Genomic DNA, 19,707 nt, shown 5'->3' with positions numbered 1-19,707 from the left:
GTTTGCCGCTGGCTGACGTAGCATCTCAGGTACTGCTGCAGAATGGCGTTGACCCTCTCCGCTTGTCCGTTGGTCTGCGGGTGTCTAGCCGTCGACAAGCTGACCTCCACCTGCAGGAGGTTCATGAGCCGCCGCCAGAACCTGGAAACAAATTGGCGGCCACGATCCGAAATAACCCTTAAAGGTAATCCATGCAGTCTGAAAATGTGATCAACAAACAGTTTGGCTGTCTCTTCTGCCGAGACTGCCCTGGCACACGGTATAAAGTGACACATTTTGGACATAAGGTCCACCACCACCAACACTGCAGTCTTACCCCTGGACGAAGGCAGATCTGTGATGAAGTCCATGGACACCACTTCCCACGGCCTGTGTGGTGTGGCTAAGGGCTCCAGCAACCCTGGTGGCGCTGCTCTGACCACCTTCGCCCGCTGGCAGGTGGTACAGCCCCTTACATAGTCTCGAACATCTTCCCGCACCCCTGGCCACCAGAAGTGTCTCATGACTAGGTGAGCGGTTTTGTCCCTTCCAAAATGCCCCGCTGTAGGGTTGTCGTGCATCTGCTTGAGGACCGTACGGCGAAGCTGGGTGGTGGGTAGGTACAGCGCACCCTTGTAGAAAAGCAGCCCTCTGCGTTCTGCAAAGTCTTTTGCCTGCTCCCTCCCCCCTCTCAGTTCTCTGAAGATGCGGTTGGCAAATTCATCCGCTGCCGTCAGTGCTGTGAGTTCTGCCTCGCTCACCACAGCTGCTCCGCAGGACCATGCCGACGGGGGGAAAATGTGCCTTGGGGCTGGTGGCGCCTCCTCCTCCATGTACTCTGGCTTGCGGGAGAGGGCATCCGCCCTGACATTCTGCTCCCCCGGGATGTAGTGGATGGAGAAGTTGAAGTTCGAGAAGAACTCTGCCCACCGTATCTGCCGCTGGTTGAGCACCCTGGCAGTTCTCCAGAACTCCAGGTTCTTGTGGTCTGTGCACACCTGGATGGGGTGCTTCGCGCCCACCAGGAAGTGTCGCCAGTGCTGGAACGCAGCGTAGATCGCAAGAAGTTCCCTATCAAACACTGTGTAGTTGCGTTCAGGCTGTGTCAGCTTCCTGGAGAAGAAGGCACAGGGTCTCCACTCCCTGTTGGCGTCCAGTTGCAACAAAATTGCGCCCACAGCTTTTTCAGAAGCATCTGTCTCAATGCGTAGGGGCGCGTCCTGCACCACATGGAACAGGTTTTGGTCTGAGGCGAACACTCTCTTGAGGCTTTCGAACGCTGCTTGCGCCTCTGGTGTCCACTTGAACTTCTGCTTGCCTCTCAGGCAGTCCGTGATGGGAGCCGTAACGCGAGAGAAGTTCTTGATGAACTTCCTGTAGAAGTTAGCGAAGCCTAGTAGGCGTTGGGCATCTTTGCGCGTCCTGGGGCTGTGCCAGTCCAGGATGGCCTGCACCTTGTCCTTGTCCATCGCCAGCCCCTTGTCTGACAGCTTGTAGCCCAGGAAGTCCACCTCTTTGGTGTGAAACTTGCACTTCTCCAGCTTCACATACAGGTGGTTCTCCTTCAGGCGTTGCAACACCTCTCTGACATCTTTCACATGCTGCACTGGGTCATTCGAGTAGATAAGGATGTCATCTAGGAAGACCAAGCATTTCCTGAAGAGGAGGGACCCCAGGACGTGGTGCATGAAGGCCTGGAAGCATGCTGAGCCCCCTTGCAAACCGAAGGGCATCACCAGATATTCAAAAGAGCCCAGAGGCGTGAACATCGTGGTTTTCCATTCATCTCCTTCCCGGATCCTGATCAAGTTGTACGCCCCCCTTAGGTCCAGCTTGGTGAAAATCTTGCCCCTGCGTGCCGCTGTCAGGAGATCATCCACTCTGGGCATGGGGAAAGCCACGGGCTCTGTCACCGAATTCAGCCGTCTAAAGTCCACCACAAGACGGCGCTGTTGCGTGTCTTTCTTGTCCACCCAGAAGACCGGGCTGCCCCCTGCTGCCTTGCTTTCCCTTATGAACCCCCGCTTGAGGTTCTTGTCGATGAAAGCGCGCAGATCCTCCAGCTCCTGGTCTGACATGGCGTACAGCTTGGCTGGGGGTATCGTCGCCCCTGGCACCAGGTTGATCTGGCAGTCAAAAGGCCTGTGCGGGGGTAGGTGGTCGGACTCCGCTTCGCTGAAGACCTCCTGCAGGTCCCAGTACTGCTTGGGTATTGCCTCACCCCCTTTGATATGCATGGTGGCCACCGTGGCTATCGGAGGCCCCTCCCCTGGTTGGTGCTGCATGCAATGTTCCAGACAAAAGTCTGACCCAAACGTGATGCACCTCTGGTGCCAACTGATGGAGGGGTCGTGGCGCGCCAGCCAGCTCATGCCCAAGACGATGGGGGGGTCTGAGATGGTGGTGACGTTGAACGCCAGTGTCTCTGAGTGCCTTCCCACCGTCATTCTCATGGGGGGGGTTTGATGTGTGATGGCCCCTCCCAGCAGCTCCCTGCCGTCAATGGTTGCTACGTGCAGAGGAAAATCCAACTGCAAAAGCTGGATTTGGTGCTCTTCTGCAAAGCTTCTCGAGAAGAAGTTGGCGGACGCCCCACTGTCAATTAAGGCGAGGACCGTCAGGGGATAGCCATTGGGGAGCGTTAGCGTCACTTCTAGAACCACTCCTGCTCTGGGAGGGGTGGGCTGGCTCTGCACCTCTCTGTGCGGGTGGGCGGGCTGGGGCTGTTGTCTGCTGACTGTGCCTGGCTGCTGCCCCTTGTCTCCTGCAGCCAGGCTTTCCCGTTTCCCTGCTGTGGTGCTGCGTCAGTGGGGGAGGGCACCACCGTTCCCGCCTTTCCTTGCCACTCCCTGCGATGTGGGCAGTCTCTGACGAGATGCTGGGGTGAGTTGCAGAGAAAGCAATTCCCGCCCCTTCCCTCCTTGCGTCTTGGCGCCGCTGGGGTTTGAAAAGCCCGCGCGCGCGCGCTATCAATCTGCATGGGCTCCTGGTCCTGGCTGGCTCCAGGCGTGGCCTGAAAGGGTTGTTGAGGGAGTGGCTTCTCCTGCGACCGTGGGAACCAAGCCCGCTTTGCGCGCGTCGCTTGCTTGTCGTTCCACCGGGATTCCTGCCTCACCCCCACCGCCAGAGCTGCTTTGCTCAGCTGATCCATAGTACTGGGCTTTGGACCTCTCGAGAGTTCATCCTTCACCTCCTCGCTCAAACCCAAGTAAAACGCAGCTTGCATGGGAGGCGAATCCAAAACCCACCCCAGTCTGTGCACCAGCATGGTGAATTTCGCCCAATATGCGCGAACTGTCATATTTCCTTGGCGTAAATTATGCAGTTCCTCCTTAGTCTGGTCCAAATGACTATCGGACGAATACATCGTCCTCAAACCTTCTAGAAATTGTTGGACATTTTTCATGCAAGGATTCTTGGTTGCGATTAATGGTCTTAGCCACTCCCTGGCTGCTCCGGTGAGATGTTCCACAATAAACGCTACTCTGTGCTCATCATCGGGGAACTCATTCTGGTGCAGCTCAAGAGCATACACGATCTCAGTCTCAAAGCCCTGAAACTCCTTCGGGTCTCCATTGAACTTGCTTACAAGGGTCCCTGCTCTCCTTCCTGGCAGCACTTGGACTTGGGGAGCCCCTCCCGCCTTGTTTTTCTCTGCATCCAGCTTGTTTTGGAGGTCTACCGCCACCGCCCTTAAATGCTGCTCTTTTTCCTGGAGCTCTCTCACCTGTTCCGCAAGTTGTAGCCGGTCGTCCTGGACCTTCTTAGTCTCCTCTTTAGCTGCCTTCAATTCTCCCTGCGCCTGCAGCGACAGCTGTTGCAGTTCTAGCTGGGCTTGCTCAGCGATCTGCCGCCACTTCTCCGCCTCGGACACGCTCATCCCGGCAACTCCGAAGTAGCCCAAAAATGATTAGGAGGTTGCTGTCACAGTGGCCGGAGTGGACTACTTCAGAGTAACGACGCTACGCAGCTCTGCATTTTATTCTTTTATTGGTGCTGCGTATTTACAGTGCTCAAGTCATTGCTATTTACACGGAGCGATGTTGTCAGTCGGTTTCAGAACCTCCTAATGGCTTTTGGCGCGTCTTTCTCCAACACAAAAGCTTTGGCAGACCCATCCTCTTGCCCCTCCTCTTCCTGCGTAATTCTGGAGTTGGAGGGATGGGTCTTCCCCCCTTGCTTGCCCCTTCCTGTCCCACCTGGGACCCTGGCTCCTCTACCTTGCCTGAGCCTCGGACACGACTTCCTGCTTCCCCACTGGAATCGGAACTCTCCCTGCTTTCCCCTTTGCTCGGGGACGGGCTTGAACTCAGGAGGGGAGGGACTTCGCGATATCCCCTGTCCCTCACACTTTGTATCTGCGTAAAATGTCCTGGTAAAAATGTCCACAGAAGAAAAGTCAAACATAAAATAAATCCGATTACAACCGCTAATAATGATGTCAGTGATTTTCCACAGATGAGCAAGGGCAAGGTCTGATCACAATGACAAATAATTTTACCTTTTGCAACAGACACTGCAGAAGGGCTTGGAACAACTGCATTTGTTGAGGTTACGGGTGTGACAGCAGACACTTTGCTGGATGAAAGTGATTGTATCACTGAGAGAAAAGAAAAACACTGGTTTCACATTGATATGTAGATATTTTCAACAATCAATCAAACAAACAAACAAATTGGTAGACAATTGTATTGCTCAATTATTTTACTAATCCTTAGTGGAGATGGACAGATCAATTGTTTATAGTATTTTGGTGCAGAAACTGTAACTTGTTTATAGTAACTTAAGTCTATACTGTAGTTAAGTGTCAGTAGTGTGTGTTGCGTATCACATACCGGTAATAACAACTGCATTTGGATGATCATGCCTTCACTTAATATGTTAAGATATGAACAAGCCTTTTGACTGTGCACATATCCACTTTGTACAAACTGGCAAACAAACCAGGAAGTATCCACTTGACCATAGTTTCCCATTTCATCTAAACCAGGAAACTGTGGTTAGCAGCTTTGGAACAATCCAGGCTATTCTAGTTTGAAGTTGGCTTAATAACCTGGATTGTTCCAAAGCTCATAACTATAATTTCCTGGTTGAGATGAAATGGGAAACTCTAGTAAATAGACTTCATAATTGGTCAGCTAGTTTTTTGCACAAAGGGGCTGCGTGTGCAGCCAAAATGTTAAATCCATGCCTTAGTTTCTTAAGCCAAGATATGGTTACCTAAACCATAGTATGGTTACCGCTCATCAAAAGCATATGTACACACTTGTAGTCTTGCCAAACTGCATTTTACCTTTGTTCACGGGCATCAATATTGTTTGGACTCCTCCAGAGGCAGCACTCACACCAAGTTGCTTGAGTTGGCTGGGAACCGTCAAAATAGCTTGCTGGGGACTATTTTGACTGGAGTGGATCTTTAACAATCCTAGAAGAGAAGTCATGCTTAAAGAGAGCTCTTGGGGAGGGATGCTGATAAAAACAGAATCAAGCATCAACTGAAAACCACCACTAAGGAAGTCTGACAAATTAAACAGTCAATTTGTGGCTACAATTGAAAAGTCAAAATTACAAAAATAATAGCAATAATTAATATTGTTGTTTCTGCAAAGATAGTGTTTCTAAAGCAGTGATGTAGCGATGTACCACTGATAAATACTGCCTATCCAGAACAAAGTTCTGTTATTTGGAAATGGAGTTGAACAGGTAAATTATGTTGAAGAAAACACACTTCATTCTTGTGATTGAGGATTTATAATTTAAAGATATCAAAAGAGAGGAGGAGGAGGAGGAGGAGGAGGAGGAGGAGGAGGAGGATGAGAAGAAGAAGAAGAAGAAGAAGAAGAAGAAGAAGAAGAAGAAGAAGAAGAAGAAGAAGAAGAAGAAGAAGAAGACTAGCAGCTGCAGGGGAGCCAAATCAGGTTGGCAAGTGAAATAACCATTAGGAGCTCCTGATCACATATTGTCCACATTAAGTCTAGTTGTGTGTTGTGAGGGCCCTCTCAGTCAAACATCCATGTACCTCTCAAGGGCACACAGAGAGGAGTTCTCAGCAACAGACCCTCAGCTGTGGAACTCCTTTCCCTTGAAAACATAGGTTTTTGCCTATCTGTGCATCTTCTGGAAGCAGTGCAAGAGTTTAAGAACGCCGTACCCTTTTAGCAGACACAGATGTGGAATTTAGCTGCACCTTAACTTTTCCAAATAGTTACTTACATACAAAAAAATTAAACCACTTGCTGCCATATCAAAGTATTTACTATAACTGCTTATATCCCGTATCTAAAAAAAATTCCCCACAAAGTGGCTTACAAACCATCTCCCCCATAAATAAAAACACACATTAAATAAACCAAGGAAAACAAGCAGAAAAGCACAGCAGCAGCAGATTTTTAAACTGTCTGACAGAAAGTTTTTTTCCAGAAGAAAGTTGGTGGACTTTCCAGGGAGAAGATTCGGCAATAGTGTTGCCACCACTAAAAAGGCCGCATCCTCGGAACTCGCCAATTGGCACTTTATTAATAATGGATCAAAGAGCAGATGCTACTCAAAGCTCATGCATACGTGTGAAGGCTGACCTCAGGATAAACTCCTAAATGGCCTAGAGGCAGACCAAACACCAGCACTTTTGATTTCCTTTTGAAAGAGGTCAATACAGTGGCCTAGTTAGGTCCTCCAAATTCTGCCATTTCAGCACCCAAAATATCAATGCATTATAGGTCTAGATTTAAAAGGTAGCAGGAGCAAAGGAAAGGGAATTTTCCTTACCTGATACTGCAGTTTTCCCAGATGTTGGGGCTGGGGCAGCCACCCAAGAAGCAATGCTTACAACTGCAGATGCATTTGTTTTATTGGGCACAGCCGATGCTGCTTGGCCCTGGTTGGCAGAAACTTGTGGCTGCTGTCCAGACGCCTTCACTACAGGGCCTGCAGCTGGAGATGAGCTAGAACTTGCACTGTCCGCTTGCTGTGTTAAAATGATCGAATATTGGGTTGAAGAACACCAGCCAGCACGGATTACGAATTCATTCATCCCTTACGAACTTAATGTGGAAGTACACATTACCCTCGCAAACTTGTGCTTTTAGACATGCACGTAACCCAAGATTAAGTGGGGGCCTCTGTGAACTGCCCTGAGATCTTCGGATGAAGGGCAGTATACAAATTTAATGAATAGTAATAACAATCTGTAGGAGAGAATCACAGAGTGAACAGGAGAGCTGCCTAAGCCCTCCTCTGCCTGCTGATCCAGCCTGGGATCTGTATGCTGCCCGGAGCTCCACTGTGGGAGGCAGGAGAGGCGCACATGTAACAAAATGAATAAAAATTCTGCCAAGCCACAGAACTAGAGGAGTCAGGGGTTAGTGGCAACCACAAATATTGAACTACAGTAAAACTAAAATTCATCTCAATAATTTGGGTGAATAAGCCAAGCCAAAATATCCAATTGCACCAAGGGATTTCTTTTCTTTTTAAGCAAAGCTAGTAGCAAGCAGGACAGTTTCTGAAAATTTAAAATACCTTTTACTTCAAGGGAATCGAAACTGATGAAGCAGAAGCCGCACTTTCCTGAGCGGTTGCACTTGCACACTAGAAACCTGACATACCAATTGACCTCACCTGTGCAACTCCATTTGTTGGCAGAGTCACGGACGACGTTGTCGCTGCAGTGATCACTCCACCAGATACTCTTAGCACAGTGGTGCCAGGTTTTGAGAGCTGCGAGGATGCTGGCAAGGTTTTCAGGGTATTATCGGATATTTTCATCAGTGATGCTTGTCCACTGGAAGCTGCCTTTGAAATTAAAATAAAAATGTAAGTGGAAACAGCAACTTCCTAGGAATCAAAGGTTTGCCAAAAAATGTGATGAAAATGTGCAGGCATTCCTCCCAATCTGTTTTTAAATGCTTTGGGATGGGCCTGCAAACATGGAATACCAAGAAGAAGAAAGTCCCACTGGGTTTGATGGGATTACTATGGAAACTGTTCTCTGTAATTCCATTACTGTCTGGTATGGTACAGCCTCTAAGCTGGATAAGAAGAGGCTCCAACGAGAAGTAAGAACTGCAGAGAGGGTAATTTGTGTTAGTTTGCCTCCAATAGAGACACTTTATGTTGCTCGAGTCAGGAAGAGAGCAGAGAGAATTGCTGTAGACCCTTCGCATCCTGGTCATCACCTGTTTGATTTACTCCCATCCGGATGTCGGTACAGGACTCTACATACAAAAACGTCTAGGCACAGGAACAGCTTTTTTCCTTGTGCCATCAAATTGTTGAATCTGTAGTTGTGGGCGGAAGGGAGGCCAGTTGGTGGTATGGGGTCTTTTCGCTGTGCTGTTGTACAGTGGTACCTCGGTTTACGAACACCTCGGTTTACGAACTTTCGGTTTACGAACTATCCTAACCCGGAAGTTAGTAAACCGAGGTGCCGGAGGTCTACTGAGTGTCCGATGCCTTCGGGGAGGCCGGGCCTTCGCTCCGATGCCTCCTCGAGGCCCGCAGCGAAGGCCCGGCCTCCCCGAAGGCATCGGAGCGAAGGCCAAACCTCCCCAAAGGTATCGGAGCGTCGGATACCTTCGGGGAGGCTGGGCTTCGCTCAGATGCCTTTGCGGAGGCTGGGGAGCCGCGAAAGCGGTCCCCGGCCTCCGCAAAGGCATCAGAGCAAAGCCCCAGCCTCCGGAAGGCATCGGAGCCGGGACTTCGCTCCGATGCCTTTGCAGAGGCCGGGGACCGCTTTCGCAGCTCCCAAGCCTCCGCAAAGGCATTGGAGCGAAGTCCCGGCTCCGATGCCTTCCGGAGGCCGGGGAGCGTTTCCGCGACTGGGCTGTGCAGCCGCGAAAGCAGTCCCCGGCTACCGGAAGCCGGGGACCGCTTTCGCGGCTGCACAGCCCAGTCGCGGAAACGCTCCCCGGCCTCCGGAAGGCATCAGAGCGGCTTCGCTACGATGCCTTTGCGGAGGCCGGGGAGCACTTTCGCGACTCTCCCCGGCCTCCGCAAAGGCATCGGAGCGAAGTCCCGGCTCTGATGCCTTCCGGAGGCCGGGGAGCGTTTCCGCGACTGGGCTGTGCAGCCGCGAAAGCGGTCCCCGGCAACCGGAAGCCAGGGACCGCTTTCGCAGCTGCACAGCCCAGTCGCGAAAGTGCTCCCCAGCCTCCGCAAAGGCATCAGAGCGACTTCGCTCCGATGTCTTTGCGGAGGCCGGGGAGCACTTTCGCGACGCTCCCCAGCCTCCGGAAGGCATCGGAGCTGGGACTTCGCTCCGATGCCTTCCAGAGGCCGGGGAGCGTTTCCGCGACTGGGCTGTGCAGCCGCGAAAACGGTCCCCGGCTTCCGGTAGCCGGGGACTGCTTTCGCGGCTGCACAGCCCAGTCGCGAAACGCTCCCCAGCCTCCGGAAGGCATCGGAGCCGGGACTTCGCTCAGATGCCTTTGCGGAGGCCGGGGACCGCCTCTGCAAAGGCATCGGAGCGAAGTTCCAGCTCCAATGCCTTCCGGAGGCTGGGGCTTTGCTCCGATATCTTTGCGGAGGCCGGGGACCACTTTCGCGGCTGCAGCCCAGTCGCGGAAACGCTCCCCAGCCTCCGCGAAGGCATCGGAGCAAAGCGGTTAATCCGTTCTAGGGGGTGTTTTTCCTCGTCTAGAACGGATTAATCAACTTCCCATTACTTTCAATGGGAAAGTTCACTTCGGTTTACGAACACTTCGGTTTATGAACAGACTTCTGGAACCAATTGTGTTCGTAAACCGAGGTTCCACTGTATTGTGAGGGGAATAGTGTTTGTATGAGGTACGCTTTTTCTTTACATTGCAATGCAATGTAGTTGAAGCAAAATTCCAAGTATGGTTGATACTTTGCCAATAAATTATTCTATTCTATTCTATTATTCTATTATTCTATTATATTCTATCCTATTCTATCCTTTTGTACAACAGATCAATACAGTTAATTTTGGAAAGCAAGTGAAAGTAATTCCTTGCTTCTACTTCGCCACTCCCAATCCCACTATTCTGATGAGGACTATTTCATTTGGATAACTGACCTCCCCCGCCCCATGTCATATCACAAGCACCTTTTGAAAGCCCCCTCCCATTTCAGAAGTTACATGATATGTAGGCATACTGAAAGGGCTACTGTTTCACTGTACACACAAGCCCAAAGTTGTGTGTTTGCTCTTTCAGTCCCAATCAAACATGGTAGTTACCTGTGCAAACAGAGCTGCCGTTTTGTGTCCAGTTATCACTTTCAACGCCTGGTGTCCTTGTGCAGATGGTGTCCCGGCACTTGCATTACCTTGCACAACTGTTCCAGATGTTGCTTGTTTCGCAGAACTCTGGTGAGATGGCTGGCCAACTAAAAAGGTGCCCTGGACCAAGAGAAGGAAACTGCTACAGTGAGTGCCCAGAGGACTCTGCTCCCACCACCATCACCAAAGAGAAACCTCTCCGAAGAAGAAGCCCTACTGCAAATTCTGGCCCTCTCAGCTTTGATTTTTGGACAGGCAAACTGTTTTGCTCTTCCAGTACCACTTATCTGGGCAATACCACCTCATCTCAGTTAAGAAACTCTACAGCTTCCCCCAACCTGATGTTGCTGGCCTCCCAACTCTCCTCATGCCTGGCCATGGCCCATGCTGGCTGGGACTTATGGGAGAGAGCTGGAAGTCCAACAACATCTGGAAGGCGACAGGCTGGGGATGGCTAATAATGAACAACATTTTATTTTTATTTTAAAATTATCCTGTCAAACGGTTTCAAATGTTCATAAAACACGCCTTCCTCACTGTTTGTTTCATTGAGTTCAGCCTGGCCACTAGCGTACTACATAATGCAACTGCCTCCTGCACAACTATAACTCTTACATCTTTGCTATGGAGACAAGAAAAAATGTCAATGCAGATTCACAGAGACTGTCCTTTCTCAAGACAAGGGCCCCGAGTAGGCAGATTCTTGCTTCTTAAGCCTTTAGGCTCAAATGTAAGGCATACTCTAACCCAGGAGTATATCACCAATGTAGTGCCCTCCACATATTGTTGGGATTCCCAACAACCATCAGCCACAATTTGCATAGCCAGTGGTTAGAAAGGGTGGAAATTAGAGCCCAGCAACCACATGGGCTTTCCCTGCTCTAACCAATTGTATTAGTGACCTAAGCCAGAGCCATTCATCTTTTATCTAGCATCCAGCAACAGCAGAGATCAACAGCAGGGAGTGGCAAAACTCATGGAGAACCCCCGCTCCCGCTCCCAAGTCCAAAACAAAGACCACAGTGACTGCAAGAAATGCGGTTGAAGAGGACTGGTCCTGCCTACTTCCTACAACTCTGAGTGCCTTTCCTTTTCTTGGATGACAGCTGGAACCATGGGCCCATGTGATGGGCCTTCATCCCGGAAAACTGTACTATGACTGACCTGTGGTGTTTGCTTGAGGATGTAGGACGTGTAGGTAAGATGCTGTGATAAGCCAGTACTTGTGCTTTGGGTTGCCCCACCTCCGCTTGCTGAAGAGCCTGACTGCAGATCTGGAACAAACAAAACAATCACATAGGCAGGGCAGCCCAGTCCCATTATGCATTTTAACAAGCTTCAAGGATAACAGTTGTTGCCTTTAGGGGAACGCCGCGTGGCCAGACTAGGGTAGCAGCGTCTACTCCATTCATGTGTGTTACGGAATCACTACACCAAGCACATTAGATTCAACCTGTTTAACACTAACTGGCATTGTTTGTGGCTCGCAGAATGGCTCCTTGAGGTATAAGCAGCAGCTTTCCTTTCCCAGAAGGGTTCTTGCTGTTTGTGGTAAGGTACAGCTTAGTCCCGGGGGGCAGATTTGCCAAGTTGGCCAGATTTGTGGCTGGAAGTTGCAATGTTGCCATCACTGAAAGGAAAAGCAGAAACAAAAATGAAGATCGCCCAGCTATACGGAGACCGTCTTTTGCCAAACACTATTTTAAATAGGAACAGACAAAACCAGCAATAATCTTTTTCTGTATCATTTTTATTTATTTCCAGAGTACTTTTTTTGAAGATGGCGAGCCAAGGACTTCCACTATGACTGCAACAATATATTTTTTTCATACTGGGATTCAAGTTCAAGTCACTTCACACAGCAAGGAAGAGGCAAACGCTCTATATACAGAGAGCGTTCAACCTCCAGTTAAGACTGGTGGAAGATGGAGGCAACATGCACGTGAATACTTTGAAGCTTTAGCAGAACAAGATCTTGTGGAAGGAGAGGGCTGTGAGGAAGAATCTGAACAGAACTGCAAAAGGGCGTATGCTTGGGGAATTCATTCTGTAAAGAGGAGTGTGTGGGCATAAGCAAAACTTTATTGAAGGAGCAGAAGTTATTGAAGGCAGAGGAGTCACAAGGAAGAAGAACAAATGAAAGCTCACAAGGCAGAACAAGAAATTTCCACTGGAAGGGGGCAAACTGTCTTTCTGACCCTGCACCCATGCTCCTCCTGTCTTTCTAAAAACTAACAAAATATATTCTTTAGAAAGAATGAAGAAATCTGCACTGGTGGAGGCAAAAGACCACTTCTTGCAAGCAGCTGCTGTGGTAAACAGCTCTTGGACAATCTGTTTCTCACTGCATTTTCAATAGGAATAGATACAGAAGTGTGATGTTACACAGGTGTAACATGAAGACAGCTCCCTTCAGTGCCTAGACATGGGTTACAACAGTACAAACTAACACTAAAAATGCTTTTTCTACAGTCCTGCTTGGTAAATTTATGCATGTCCCACCTCAACTGGATTGAGAAGATTACCACAATATTCCAGAATTGCATACTAATTAACTGGTTCCATGCAATTGTTTCTGAAAGTGTCTGCAAATAAGATAGCTTTACCTGGTCCTTGGGTTCCACTTTTGGGAGCTCCTGAGGGCACCTGAGCTTTCGTTAAAGTCTGCACAGGCTGAGCCACGATGGTCCCTCCACCGCCACTCACAATTGCTTTTGCAACTCCTTGTGTTACAACTTGCTTTCCACCAACGGCCTTTGTGACTGAAGGGCTGGATTTTGCTACTAGTATCTGCCCGCCACCGATAGCCACAGCTTGCTTGGGTAAAGTAGACCCGACTGGAACACCAATGACCTACAGTAAAACAGATTGTGGCCATCTATTAATTAAACTGGTCCATTGGAGAGTAGGAAAACATGAAAGACAACACAGCATTATAACATACGGACTCAAAACATAACAATAATCAATTAACTCAGTTTGATTATATGAACGTTATACCACTTAAAAGCCCATCATAAACCCAAACCTATCTATGGATAACAAATATAATAACTTTTCTAAGGCAACTGATACAATATTACTGCAATGGGATTTAAAAAATGCAAAAAGGTCAGCTGCACAAACTGGGCCTGAAGTGGCAGCTGTGTGGGAACAGATGCAGGACATGGTACCCAGATGCAAAATGCAGGTTTACAAAGAAACTACATGGTTCCTGTACTGGTGTTTTCCCACACTCCCAAAGCACTGACTGTGTCTTTAGTAGACACAAATGCATTTATTTAATTGAGGTACTTCTATACTTCCATTCACCCACCAAAAAAGTTTTAAACAAACGTATAAATGAAATCAATGAAAACACTTCAGCAGCGGAGCACAGCAGGCAACTAAATCCAGGTTCGAATCTACGTCTGCACACTACAGCTTGAAAACAGGTTGGGATGACCTACAGCCAGGTGAAAAGAGCCAAAGGAAATCAAAAGAAATGAAAACTATTTTACCTTGGATGATGTGGATCCCTCTCCAGTGCTCACAATCTGCTTCTGGGGTGACAAAGCAATCATGTGACTTCCTTTCACCGTAACGTATTGCTGCACTGAGGTCTGAGAGGTTGTCGCAGTCACTGGTGCTGGTGCTGGAGACTGTTGGGGCGGTTCTCCAGGCTCTTGCTTGATTATTACCTTCAAATAAATCAAGTGGAATGTAAGAATTTAATCTTTACTTTAAAAAAAACCATAAAAGCTCTCACACCATGGCTGTCTATTTTTTTTTTTTACAATAAACAAATAGGTTGCTTGTTTGAGCACTAAGTAATTCATATATGACTGTCCCTGAAAAGTTCCTAGTTGCATCTGTATCCTAAAACCAGGGGACACGGTAAGAACAGCTTCTGAGAGAAGTTACCAGAAGAGGAGTACATTTGCAAAAATATCTGAAACATGTCTGGTTTGCCCTGAAGCAGTACAGTGGTAACTCAGAAGTCGAACGGAATCCGTTCCGGAAGTCCGTTCGACTTCCAAAATGTTTGTAAACCAAGGTGCGGCTTCTGATTGGCTGCAGGAAGCTCCTGCAGCCAATCAGAAGCCACAGAAGCCCCGTCAGACATTCCGGTTCCAAAGAACATTCGCAAACCGGAACACTCACTTCCAGGTTTGCAAGGTTCTGGAGCCATACGTTTGATTCACAAGGCGTTCAGGATCCAAGGTTTGACTGTATAATATCAGAGCTCATGGTAGATCAGTTGCCAAATATTTACTGATATATAAAGACCAAGCACCACATATATTACTTATATGTTAACATCTTCCCCCAAAGAAAGTCAGTTGCTTGTGTAACGATAAAAAAAGGAAAAGGTGGAAAGGTAAATTTGTCAGGTCATTATGTTCCCTAGACACTATGGAAAGAGCGAAACGAAAATCAAAATGGGTTCTTTCAATACTTGGGCAAGTTTGCTTTGGCTATTAGCTAGCTAATACAAATAAAGTCTCTATCTACTTGAGCAAGCAATAACAAAAATCTCGAAAGTTAGAAGCACACATTTAGAATGCTTTATGACAAATTACACTGTTAAATGCTGCTTGCACTGCTGCTACACATTGCAAAGAGAGTAATAAGACTTCCAATACCTTTGTAAATGTTCCAAATCCTCCGGTCACAGATTTAGGACTTTGTACCTTGGAATGACTCCCAATTGGACACAAAGGCGGCATGGTTGCAAAGAGAGAGTCTTCCTGCTAGAATTATACAAAGCAGACAATTAAGTTAACTATGCATTTTTTTTAAAGCACTATGATACAAGAAATGAGCTTATTCAAGACAAGGAACATAAGCCAACCCGGGCCTGCAAAAAATTCTGGGTTTCACGGAGAGTTAACGACACAAAGTTTTATTACCTTAAAGCCGTTGGTTCTGTTGTGATTCTAAAATTAAAGAGAATCTAAACTTCTAGCAATCATACCTTTATTATATCATAAGTTATGCTGTCCTCCTTTAAATACTGAACTTTTGGTAATAAATGTACTCAACTGAACAGTTAAAATGGCAGATGCAAAAATAATGTTTAGTGCATTTAACTGGTTAGCAGCCCTAGTTAGGTACAGAAATAGAGATCCTCACTTTTCGGAGGGCTTTGATTCATTAAAATCTTCCCAAATACAATGAGCTTGTTACTGAACGCATGTTGTTCATTACAAATCACCATCATTAACCTGTGCCAAGTTTGGTTAAAATGGCACAGAACTTGCTACGTAGAGATGTTTTCATAAGTGACCAAGGAATGGCTTTCTCTACTACTTTTGCATCAACACCCAAGTTGCATAGGAAACAATTCTAGACAAACATTATCTTATTTTAAATGCTGGAAGCAGTCTATTGAAACACACAACAAGCTTAACTATCCCTTCTTAAGATGATCTAGCTAATGGTGAATATTCTCTTTTGTAAGCAGTAATAAAAGCAAGTATTCAAAAGTTCCAAATTCTGCTACAAATCCATCACCTTCTGAAGTACCATTTATCAGCAACAATTTAGCTCTGTACCTTTGAGACGTCTTCCCCAGCCCAGAAGTATACTAACATTATTCCTCTGTGTCAGCTTAAAAAGCCAAATGAATTGCTCCCAGTGCTTCTCTACTGGCTCGGTTCCCAATCATCACTGGCTCTTTGGAATCTCTTCCACTCACCCCAAATGTTTACATAAATATTATTTTGACAATGGTAGCTATAAAGTTGTCAAGTGCTACCTCTCTGTTTGCCCTGAATACAAAATTTGTGCCTACACAGAAGATGACACCACACTTAACAAGAAATGCGCTCAATAACCTCAGCTTACTTGTTGATTTTTGGAAATGTGAATCATGTTGCGACTACGGAGATCATGTGTCTTCCACCAATGTAATTTATAAATAGGCCATGCCCAAACTACCCATTGAACCATTTTTTCCTCTGGCAGATGAAGGCAAGTTCATTGCCTTGCCCGGGGTGGGGGTGGGGTGTGGAATTGTCCCAAGTCCCTAATCCTATGCATGCTTACCTAGGATGCCAGCTCTATTGAATTCAGTAGGACTTAGAAATAGAGACACACACGACAGTGTTGCAAACTGGCATTTTGGCTTCTGCAAACACCACTGAAAAATAGTGCCATGAAATACAGAGAAAATTGTGGTTTTGGTGGGGGAACACTAGGGATAGAACACTTGAGAGACATTTGAAAGCAGACCCAACCTAAGAGATGTTTGGGATGCAGAAATAAAACACTTAACCATGTTTTTACGATGTTTTATCACTTACTGCTTGCCACCCTGGGAGGAGCAGTAGGATATAAATTTAATGAATAAATAAAATGAACCAGAACTCTACGAATGGTTTCCATAAAAAGACACTACACTGCCATGGACTATCACGGAATAAAAGACAAAATGCTCCACCTTAACAAGTTTCTAAAAACAAAACAAAAATAGAAAAGCCAAACAAACGAATGTTACCTTGACAGCAGAGGTTACTAAACTGCTCCCAGGGATCTTGGATACGGGAGATGCCGTCCCTTGAGAAGCTTGAGAAACACTTGTAGCCTTACTTCCAGGGCTACCTATATATTGAGAAATACAACAGCACACATTTGGCCATCCTGGTGTAGCTTCAGTGTGTACTAACAACTGTCACATTACAGCGCTCTGAACAGAATCACCTTTTCCTTGCTAGACAACTGGCGGGATGGAACAACCGGTGCCTGCTTGCAAGGAAGGCAACATGGCAGGCGGTTCACAGGCAGAGAGGGACACAGTCACTTCCCACCCACAAAGCCACAGAGGATGGGTGCTCATTCGCCAGTCCGCTTCCCATTTTGCTAGAAAGCAATACACCTCTTCTGTGCCCCTATGCCGACTGCAGCCCCAGAGAATCTACAGCTCTGCCAGGACTAGGCACAACTCATGTGAGAGATGGTTGCCACCATTTCCTACACACTTTCCCCATCTCTCAGCAGTGGCTCCGAGCTAAAAAGTTCTGGGTGCGAAAGTTCCCATCCCCCACCTTCTATATGTTACACCAGGCTTCCTCAACCTTGGCCCTCCAGATGTTTTGAGACTACAATTCCCAGCATCCCTGACCACTGGTCCTCCTAGCTAGGGATCATGGGAGTTGTAAGCCAAAAGCACCTGAAGGGCCAAGGTTGAGGAAGCCTGGTCTAATGTTACAAGAACAAGCCTCTTGTGGGGCTTGTATGCTTCCCTTCCTCTGAGTTGTAGGCCAAAAACATCTGGAGGGCTGAGGTTGAGGAAGCCTGTGTTACACTGTAGAACAGAGAAGCGCAGGTAGGAAAAGTGAAGCAGTAGCTCAATGGCAGGTCATCTGCCTTGCATGGAGAAGACCCCGGGTTCAAGTCCCAGCATTTGTAGGTAGAGCTGTGAGCGACTCCCTGCCTGAAACCCTGGAGAGTTGCTGCCAGTCAGTTTAGACAACTAGATGGACCACTGATCTGACTCAGTGTAAGATACCTTCCTATGTTCTTAGCATGCACACAACACAATCACTTTTACAGGGAACTGCCTGCAGTGAAGAATGTTTGCATGGTATGTCTAAAGCTGCAACAAGCTGCTCAATGGAACTAAGACTGGACAAGCAATTCACTTTACAACAACTGCTTGTCCCTGGCCAACTGATCAAAGAGGATGGAAGCGAATGAGGGTAACAAAGCACGCTATAAGGCAGCCTTCAACAACCCAGCGTCTGCAAGATGTTTCGGATGGATGTTTTGTTGTAGACCAAAATATCTAGAGGGGACTGGGTTGCTAAAGGCTGTCGTAAGGTCTGTGGAGTAAGGAGTCTTAGGTTAGGCTAAGCGTAGGTTAGACTTTTGCAAACAAAACAAAAATTAGTGAGGGAGATGGCTGTTCCACCGGTATCCAGCCATGACAATTAAGACATGAGCAAAGCACACAAGGGGTTAGGGGTTATTCTGCGCATTCTGCCTCTGAGGCAAATCAAGGCACACACTGCAAAGGCTCTGGAAAGGAGAGCACATTCTTCCCCACCCACATCTAGTCCACACCTGTGCTCGTGGCCGCTGCCCCAACCGGTTGACCAGGCTTGTCCACAATAACGTACGGGTTATTGACTGAAGGGGTGGCAGCCCCATGCTTCATATGGACTGGAGTGGAAGTTGGAGTTCGAGGTAGTGGAGAAGGACTTGGGGTCGATATTGGAGATCCTAAGGAAACAGAAAGGGATTCTCCATTGTAAATGTTAGACAGATATCCAAAGTGATGGTAACGTAATGACAACAACAACAATAGGAGCAATTTGCAGAATCAATTCTACTGCAAGTGTAGAAGCAGCTCCATGAAAATCAGGCACCTGCTGTGTTTCCTTCAGAAACAGGCTTCCATAGAGAAAGTCAGAACACTGGAAGATGCTACTTTCTTCCATCCCAACTTCTACAGCAAACTATAGAGGACTATGGAAGGAATTATCAAGGTAGTGCTAAGGAGATTGCTCCATCAGATGGAAAAATCTCCCCTCTGCTTCACCTTCCCCCAACAACCTCCCAGCCAATTTGAGGGACACAAGAATCTGGCCCTATGTGCCTATAAGGCTGTGGGCTTCTTCTTGGACAAACATTGTTCATCCCCAGTAGCATTAAAACTTTTGCAATGCTTCTTAGCATTTTGCCCCTTATTACCTACGAACTATAGAGTTTACAACCTGGAAGACAGGGGCTCAGTAGACTAGGAGCAAAACTACTCCTAAGTATGGAGGCTGCAAATGTGACATAGCGTCGTCTACTTGAGTGTCACCATCTCATGCTTCAGGCTTGACTTCTGTGGCACTCCCCCACCCCTTCTCACAATTGTAACTGTACTCAGTGCAAGAGCAGGCAGTTTATTCTAAATCTCGCTGTACAACACTATTCGATGCAAAAACCAAGCCATACCTGACACAATCTTGCAACTCATGGTGATGGGCTGAAAAGACTTGCCCGGAGACTCCGCAGGGCTTGGGATTCGACCCTGAGGCACTATTTTGCAACTAGCAGCAATTGGCTGAAAAGCTGAGTTGCCGTGAGAACCAAAAGTAACTTTCTGTGGAGCCAGCTTTGTGGGAGTCCGTTCTAAAGATGATGGCAAGGAATAGAAGGTTGTATGTCTTTCGGCTTCAGATCTGAACCCTGATGAATAAAAGTTTTTTTAAAAGTGTTATGAAGTGTTTCTAGGCAGACAAAGAAAAATGTTAAATACAACTTTGTATCCTATTTCTGCCCCTCGGAATGAGCTCTCAATATCTGAAAGGCTGCCATCTCCAAAGCAGCGTAGTGTTTTCCTGTTCAGACTTTTTATTCCATAAAAAGTTTCTCTCCTTACACACCCACTGAAACTGCACGTCAACTAGGATGCGTCTCCAATAAGTTTCAGGAGCAGAATTTATTCATCATAATGTACTCTACAACTTAACACTGTTTAGAACAAAGGAAACGGCCTTATACCTAGTCAGACT

At 47.3% G+C, this 19,707-nt stretch overlaps 1 protein-coding gene across 3 annotated transcripts in view; it reads right to left on the bottom strand.

Annotated features, from left to right (window-relative positions):
* The window catches only part of YEATS2 (YEATS domain containing 2), a 48,073-nt gene that overhangs the window by 16,730 nt on the left and 11,636 nt on the right, over positions 1-19,707 (bottom strand). For 2 of the 3 annotated variants that reach the window (XM_035133233.2, XM_035133235.2), the window contains exons 12-24: positions 19,148-19,381; positions 18,266-18,424; positions 16,701-16,804; positions 14,845-14,952; positions 13,720-13,899; positions 12,826-13,072; positions 11,688-11,849; positions 11,384-11,493; positions 10,178-10,339; positions 7,597-7,770; positions 6,745-6,943; positions 5,273-5,404; positions 4,481-4,579 (exon numbers count right to left, since the gene is read on the bottom strand). In XM_035133233.2, the coding sequence (XP_034989124.2) occupies positions 4,481-4,579; positions 5,273-5,404; positions 6,745-6,943; positions 7,597-7,770; positions 10,178-10,339; positions 11,384-11,493; positions 11,688-11,849; positions 12,826-13,072; positions 13,720-13,899; positions 14,845-14,952; positions 16,701-16,804; positions 18,266-18,424; positions 19,148-19,381 (2,070 nt within the window). The remainder of the gene's footprint in view (positions 1-4,480; positions 4,580-5,272; positions 5,405-6,744; positions 6,944-7,596; positions 7,771-10,177; positions 10,340-11,383; positions 11,494-11,687; positions 11,850-12,825; positions 13,073-13,719; positions 13,900-14,844; positions 14,953-16,700; positions 16,805-18,265; positions 18,425-19,147; positions 19,382-19,707) is intronic. The other variant, XM_035133232.2, reaches the window with a different exon arrangement.

The sequence above is a fragment of the Zootoca vivipara genome, chromosome 5 (assembly GCF_963506605.1).
Source record: "Zootoca vivipara chromosome 5, rZooViv1.1, whole genome shotgun sequence".
Taxonomy (NCBI): domain Eukaryota; kingdom Metazoa; phylum Chordata; class Lepidosauria; order Squamata; family Lacertidae; genus Zootoca; species Zootoca vivipara.
Note: the sequence above shows the minus strand (reverse complement) of the source record. Positions and strands in the feature narration are given on the sequence as shown.